Source organism: Akebia trifoliata, chromosome 2 (genome assembly GCF_017979445.1).
Source record: "Akebia trifoliata isolate Shusen 1 chromosome 2, ASM1797944v1, whole genome shotgun sequence".
In the NCBI taxonomy this organism is placed as follows: domain Eukaryota; kingdom Viridiplantae; phylum Streptophyta; class Magnoliopsida; order Ranunculales; family Lardizabalaceae; genus Akebia; species Akebia trifoliata.
In genome coordinates this window covers 10,841,926-10,849,819 of record NC_141376.1, presented here as the reverse complement: position 1 = coordinate 10,849,819, position 7,894 = coordinate 10,841,926, and the positions used below count along the sequence as shown (strand labels likewise).

Genomic DNA, 7,894 nt, shown 5'->3' with positions numbered 1-7,894 from the left:
ATATATATTTCAAGTTCAAAAATCCTAAAAATTGTATTGTATTTTCGCAATTTTCATCAATAAAGAAATATCATCGTTGCCTGTGGACGTAGGTAATTTTGCCGAACCATGTAAATCTTTTGTGTTATTATTTTCTCTGATTTTATCTTCATAGTTTTTTTCCGCAACAATACAAAGTTCCTAGATAAGATCTAGAACTAATTTAACCCTTTTTGGATCGGTTCCAAACCCAGTTAACTTTTTGACACGACTATTAAATGGGTCGGGTTTGGGTTTGGTAAATTTTCATAATACCCTTACCTCAACACGACCCGACTAGACCCATTGCTACCCCTAATTTTTAGCAAATCTAAAATTGTAACACAAAACAAAATGATCACTGGAATGTACAAATAAGAAACTAAAATCATTCGATACATATCAATCCAAACAGCCCCTTTTCTCAATCTTCTCAAAATAACAAAAACAACAAGGTTTTTCTCCCCATTTCAACAAATTGTAGATTTTGATCGTTGTGGAAAGTATACCCCATCCTCGCCTGTTTGTCAGTCCAAATTGTCTTGAATGTTTCACTCCAATTTATAATGCACACACAAAATCCCCACTTGTCTCAATATCGTCAATGTCTGCATCGGCATCGAGATCATCAAGATCCATGCTGCCTCCGATTAAATGCCCACCAACCTTAGGCCCTTCGATAGGTTTCCGTGCCTCCTGTACTATAGCCAATATATCTTCGATACTTTGGGATGTATCGTTTACATCGTTACTCTGAAAATTTCCATCTTCTTCCATCAATTCTATTGGCAAGTTCTTCAAAAACCATTTATGACTTTTAATTTCTGAAATGGTTATCCTCTGCAAAGACACCAACATAGACAGACCAATCAAGATTAATACATGAATGTAATATTATGGTTATAAGGTAATTTTGATTACCTTTTCAGGGTTAGCTACAAATATCCGAGATAGAAGATGTCTACACTCAACGGATACTCGCACGTAGTCTGGAATCGAGTAGTGGACGCTAACTATACGCTGCCATATGTCACAACCTTTAAAATAGTAAATTTATATTTCAAAGATTCAAACTAGAAGATAATGCTGAAATGGATCTTTTTACTAACCCCAATCGTCTTTCTGAAGTTCCTTGGATCATCGGGATCTTCAAATGGATATGCACCCACCAACATCACATATAAGGTAACCCCACAAGACCAAACATCTGCAATCTGTATCAAGAATTACTCATTGATGGTGAGAAAACTGAAACCCAATGTAATTTGATTTAGAAAATATACTTAAAAAAAGACTATAGACAACACTCTTCTTTTTTCTTTTTTTTTTTCCCCCGAAAAAAAAAACATCTAAAGGGTAGTTTTCGCAGGTGGAGGGATCGCACCAAAATGCACTGAACTTTAGACATCGATTTTTGAAAAACTACCCTTTTGCGCACACTTTTTCATCCAAAGAATAGACATCACTTTTTATAGTCTTTTTTTTTACTAGTTGAAGGAATCAATATCACCTTTCCATCGTATTCTTTTCTAGATAGGACCTCAGGAGCAATATAGGCCGGTGTTCCTACAGTTGATTTGGGTTGTGAATGTAACACGGACGACTACAGAACAAGGAAGAAAATAGTTAGTAGTAATTGAACTCTTACTAAACCGAATTTAGTCCCGCAACTTTAGCAAATTAATTTCACCTTAGAATACCCAAAGTCGCATATCTTTAGACGGGGTGCCGTGCTCCCGTCTAAGAGTGTGTTTTCCAGCTTAAGATCTCTATGACAGATTTGCTGTAATAAGCAAATCAAATTAAAGGAGATTCAAATTCAACCTATTGAGATATACTAGTTTTTTACAAAAGAAAAAATATTGAACATTTAAAGAAGGGTGGCAGATAATACCATCGAATGGCAATAGCTGACTCCCGATATAAGTTGTTGAAAGAAAAACCTCGCCTGTTCCGAATAACTCAATTGAAAATTAAGATAACATTGGCTAGATATCGAAACAAAAAAATAATAAATAAATTGGGTAGTTTTTGTTTAGATATGTAATTCCAATTGATCAGCTTAAACCCCAAAATTGTACCAATGGGGTTATATCTTAATGACCAATAGAATGAACACTTTCATTGAATCGTCGCCAAATAACGTTCATGACTATCGATCAAATAGACATCCTATATTACCTCATCTTCACTGAATCTACCAGCACTGCATATCCTCTCAAAAAGCTCACCACCAGAAGCATATTCCATGACTATGCCGAGATGAGTAGGTGTAAGCAGGACCTGCAAGGAGTAGCCCCCTTTTAGTTCCCAATACACGACACGTATTTTCTCACAAATGAAAGAGTGAATTACAGGGTCTTGTTTAACCCTTCTACTCAACAGGATCACTTCATTACATTACCTCAATAGAAAGAAATTATAAACTATCAAGTTTATACAAAAAACATTCTTTTAGGAATGAATCAAAGTTTATTGTTTCTTAATTAATGAAACTATCTCAAATCAATGCTACAAAATTCTCTGAATTTTTGGATGAAATTGGACGATTGAAGAATCAATTGGTTAAGTTAGCCTTAACCACTTGTCCTAAGAGTCACCTCAACTCAATTAGGCACACACACACACTCAAGAGAATTATAACATACTTGAGTTGAGGTAGTGAATTAAACGCGCAGCGTTTAATTAACCATTTTAAAAGCTCAATAACTCTTTTTCTTGTAACATAGAAGAAGAAACAATTGGAATTCACATACTTAATTCACAAATTCATTATGGGTATCTGATTTCAATAATCAAAACCTAGATTAGATGCCTAGTTGATAAGTGGGAAAAAGTTCTATTTTAACTTAATAAACACATAGACTTGTTATGTAGAGAGATTTTTCATTTAGTAACTTATTTTCCAAAAAGGATGCATCTCTAGTTCTTTTAAAAGCACAAAAGGAGAACAGAACAGAGAATGAACATCAAAAAAAAAAAAAAAAAATCAACTATAAATGCTTCTCTGACAGATCTTTTTTGGGCAGAAAAAGCAACAAATGAAACACAAAATCCCACTAGTCCTTAAGCCAAAAAAGTGCATTTATAAAGATTATATTTAACTACCTACCTCTTTGAATCTAACTATATTGGGATGCTTCAAAGATCTGTGGTTCATAATCTCTCTCTGTACATTTTCATCAATCTGTGACACAAAAAAAAAAAAAAAAACCTGTTAATCAATCTAACTGAAGAAACCCATGTAGAAAAAAACACAATCCAAATTAAAAAAAAATGAAAATTTTGACACAAACAATCTCTTAATCAATCCAACTGAAGAAACCTCTGTAGGAAAAAACACAACCCAGATTGAAAAAAAAAAAGAAATTTGTGACACAAAGAACCTCTAAATCAATCCAACTGAAGAAACCCATGAAGCAAAAACACAAACCCAGATGGAAAAATGAAACTTAAATTCAAAAATCCAAGAACGAAGAAAAAAATAGAGATATAGATGATGAAGCAGACCTTTTGCCCTCTCTCTATATATTTAACAGCATAAAGCTCCTTAGTCCATTTATCTCTAACAAGCTTAGCAACTGCAAAGTTCCCAGACCCGATATCTTTCACTGTTTCGTAACGTTCCATACCTTCGTCAAAAAAGCAGCAAAAAACAGATAAAACTCTCTCTCTCTCTCTCTTTCTCTATCTCTACGTATCTGCTCTTCTCCTCTCCATAGTTTTCAAGAAGACAGCCGAACTGAGTCCAAATTGCTGAATGATCTCTACCTATCTATCAAGGTCTTCCATACGTGTTTAACCGCAGTAAAATTGAAAAAGCCGGAAAGTTTTTGACACGTGGCAAAAATCTAGTGGGTTTAAGAATCCTAGATGATTGATTGAACAAGTTGGGGGGTAATGAAAGCTACAGAAATTACTATTCCCAAAGACAACCCACGTGGAAGGACAAGGGAATCGTGTGGGCCCACTTGATTTGTACGGAGAGCTGCTATTAACACCCCAACTTTTACTTGTTACAATCCAATTAAAAATAAAGAAATAAGTCCATAAAAATTGGGGTGTCAATCGAAACTCTCTCTCTCTCTCTCTCTAAATTTAAATTTACAGTTCTGCTAAAGCAACCTCAAGCTACAATCTTATATCACAATTCTTAACGTAAAAGTGGATAGGAATCATAGATATTTTTCACTCGTATCTCAATAACACGCATCTATGATTCCCATACACAATCACATCAAGATGTGCCATATGAGGTTCCTACCTGAGGTCACTTCAACATTATTCTTAATTTTATGTTTGTTAAATTTTAGACATATATCAATCTAATTCTAATTGTAAATGAATTATAAATTTTAGTAATGTTGAGGTATTAACTTAAAACAAATATTTTACATGTTTGAATGATGTGTTTTAATCTTGAGTTGTGTAGGAGTGACCTCAAGATCGTATTTGATGTAGCAAATTTTAAGGTGAAAGTGTGTAGGAATCATAGATGCTTTTTGACTTGTATCTCGATAAAAAATATTTTTGATTCTTATACACTTTCATGTCAAAATGTGCGAGATGAGATACAATCTTGAGATCACTTCAACATTATTCTTTAATAATCTTTGACTAGAGGGTGATAAATACTTTAAAAATTAAGATGCAAGTAAAAAAATTGAGATGCCAATAACAAGTCTCTTTTCTTATTTGAGTTGTGTTGGAGTAACCTCAATCGTACTTATGTAAAAGTGAATAAAATCATAAATGCTTTTTCATTTGTGTCTCGATGAAAAGCATCTATGATTTTCATACAGTTTCATGAAAAGAAGTGGGGCGTGAGGTTCAGGTCACTTCAGTATTTTTTTTTTTTTTTTCTTTCGTTTTTTATATACGTTGAAAAATGTTGAATGAACATTGAAATTGACATCGTTTGGGACATGGTTGACGGTGAGAGGACCATAGATGCTTTTTCATGGAGGAGAAGCATCTATGTTTCTGTGCACACCAATCTCTCAAACGATGTCATTCCAATGTTACTTTAGCGTTTTGTGGAAAAGCGTATGGAGAGGAGTGCACGCCGCAGACTACACGAATTCAAGGCATCAGGAGCTTTAAGCGACGTGCGGTATAGAAGGAAAATCGTAAGTGGAGGACAATAAAAGACTACTGTCATCCTTAGGTTAGAAACACTAGATAATCCTCGAGATTTATAAAAGGTTGGTTAGCAGTCGAAGATGGTAAAAGAAAAATTCTTGTTATGCAATTTGCTTAATTTTCCCACGCAATCTTTTGCACGGCTCGTTTCAGTTTACGTGGAAATAATTTAATAAGGAAACTAGTCAGCTATCCAGAGCGGGGTCTGTTCCTATAATCATGTACGGTGTCTACGTGTCATATTTTGATTGGAGACTAAATCATCATCTACATGTAATATAAAAAATGACTTGATTAAGGGTCCAATGTATTCTAAACTCTTACCAAAATTAGCACGGTCATGATTTTAAAACTAATTTTGATTTCTAGGCTCATTCATGAATGAGACCGAATCATCTCATACAAGATATGCAATTTATTTGTTTAATCTCATACGAGATTTTAAAAAATGCCTTAGAATTATAACAACCCATGTCTTTGAGACAATTTGTCAACTCTTGTCATTGGTGGACGATACTGAAGACAACTAGGACGAGTTGTCTCAATCTTTGATGAGATTTAAAATCATGGTTATCATTCCTATTATATAGGAAAGGGACACGTTACTAGTCTCTGATTTTGAATAATAACAAACGGTGCTTCATTGACTTCTTACGATGCTCCCTTCAACATTGTGTTTGCAGAGAACCATCGATTTTCATTAAGTGTACAATAATCATACTTTAAAGAAAATATCTATGATTCTATGCCCACCACCACATTAATGTAGTAGAAACTCAATTTAGCAATTTCATCCAACATTATTGATGCTGATGTGGTGGTGGTGTGCATGGATATTTTTCCTCGAGATATGAATATATACATCCGATGCAAATGATAAGAGTCGTGATAATCTGACTCGAAAAAATGTAATTGGTATGTATGTGATTGACGTGGCAAGTGCATAGAATCATAGACCTTTTTCTTTGGGATACACAAAGACAAAGATCTACGATTCTGTGCACTTGCCACTTCAATCGTGTGGAGATCGCGTATAGTTTAGTGAATCATTTTATCATTAGTCAAATGATAATACTCTATAGAAGCATTGTTGTAGGATGTCATTGTAGCGTGGCTCTTTGATTGGTTGTTTTTCCTTAATAATAGATATGTACATCTATATATTTCCATAGGTGTAATCAATCACCCAATAATTTCAAATAAGTTTATTTCTAACAAGTTAGGATTACTTTTATCATAAAAAAATTTAGTAGAAATATGATCAATTTGATAGAATAATTGCTTGAAATGGGGTTTAAGATGGTAAAACCATTTTCAACTTTAAAGATGGTAAAAATCATAATTTTAAAATTCGACTTGACATGAATGCCCATCACGTTGAATCAAATCAACTACTCACGACTAGACTCAAATGAATCAACTAAAATATAAGAAATTTATAAATATTTAAAAATAAAATTTCTCCACAAAAATTACATATATAGTTGAATAACTCAGTTAAGTTTTCGGTGACCATTTTTCAAATAAATTTACAATCTCTCAAAAATGAATTCTCTGCAATCAGTCCCTTAGTATCCAAATAAAATGTGAAAAAAATAAAAAAGGTCAAAACTAATAATTAAGTAATCAAATTCTTCACAACCATCACCATAAAAACTATCAATTAGCTATTCCATCCACTTAACATGAAATCATCTTGAGAAAATAAAAACCAATTAATAAGATCAGATTAGATTGGATTAGATGATTGAGATCACATAGATGTTGCGATTGTTGAGTTTTTGGACTTAGTAGATTGATTGGACGGTTGTGATTGATTGGTAAGGTTTGAATAGACCATCGTTGATTCAATAAAACAGCTCATATATTTTTGGAATTTTTCACTTTTCTTTTTGGATTCGTTTATCCTCCAATGATGTGAGTGCCACTTACGGCATGGCATTAGCTGGCACAGCCAACCAAAGAGCTAGGATTGTAATCATCCCGTTAGTTGTCGTCCCTATTTGTAAACCGTTGAACGTACCTTTAGATCTTCTAGAACAAATCTCGAAGAAAATCTATAGTTGAGAATTACTGGACGACTGGGAATGATGTTATGATGGTAAAGCGATGGTAAGTATCATTTTCATTGTTTTGTTGTGTTGTTCCCTCCTCTTTGGGGCAAGACAAGGAATGTGATTTCGCTTACTTAATACGTGGGTCACTTGCATTATTGGATTGGATTTTGGGTTTGGATCTAGATCCGATTTGTTTGCAATAAAAAAGTTTGCAAGTCATGGTTTCTAAACTCATATGAGACCGAGATGTATCGCTCAAGTCGTCTCGATATCTCCTAGCAAAGAGACGAACAGACAAGTCAATGTATCAGACGAGATTTAAAAACCAACATTCACTTTTCTTATTATATTATTAAGATGTCTCGAGTGTATCGAAAAACTCGTCCGAGACGACTCGGTCTTTGAGATGTCAAAATAAGTTTTTAAAATTATGTTGCAAGCAGCTACTATGACCGTTGTATATATATATATAATATATATATATAATATATATATGGACTCTTGTTCACGGTCTTTTTGCACTTCATTGTTGTGATTGCACTTCAAAAGGAAAAAAAAATAGGGATAATGACTGTAAATACCTATTTTTTGAAAATATGTACTAAAAAGTCACTTTTAAAAAAAATATGAACTCTTTAATATCCAATTTATCATATATTAGTCTAAAAAGGATTTTT

General features: G+C 33.5%; 1 protein-coding gene across 2 annotated transcripts; it reads right to left on the bottom strand.

Annotated features, from left to right (window-relative positions):
- Positions 1–373: 373 nt before the first annotated feature.
- On the bottom strand, positions 374–3,772 carry LOC147409499 (serine/threonine-protein kinase SAPK2-like). Of its 2 annotated transcripts, XM_086429672.1 has the most exons (9): positions 3,529–3,772; positions 3,131–3,205; positions 2,200–2,301; positions 1,913–1,966; positions 1,709–1,801; positions 1,529–1,621; positions 1,128–1,232; positions 940–1,038; positions 374–858 (listed from the first exon to the last, which is right to left on the bottom strand). In XM_086429672.1, the coding sequence occupies exons 1-9, from the start codon at positions 3,646–3,648 to the stop codon at positions 580–582; spliced, it is 1,020 nt and encodes a 339-aa protein (XP_086285798.1). In that variant the 5' UTR covers positions 3,649–3,772; the 3' UTR covers positions 374–579. The 2 variants fall into 2 exon arrangements, with proteins under 2 accessions (XP_086285798.1, XP_086285803.1); XM_086429677.1 differs by lacking the exon at positions 3,131–3,205 and having other exon boundaries at positions 3,529–3,771.
- Between the last annotated feature and the right edge of the window lie 4,122 nt (positions 3,773–7,894).

Coding starts and splice junctions, on each gene's coding strand:
- LOC147409499 (XM_086429672.1), bottom strand. CDS start 3,648: ATGGAACGTTACGAAACAGTGAAAGATATCGGGTCTGGGAACTTTGCA. Junction 1,622..1,708: donor GCGACTTTGGGTATTCTAAG/GTGAAATTAATT, acceptor CTTGTTCTGTAG/TCGTCCGTGTTACATTCACA. Junction 1,039..1,127: donor ACTTCAGAAAGACGATTGGG/GTTAGTAAAAAG, acceptor GACATATGGCAG/CGTATAGTTAGCGTCCACTA.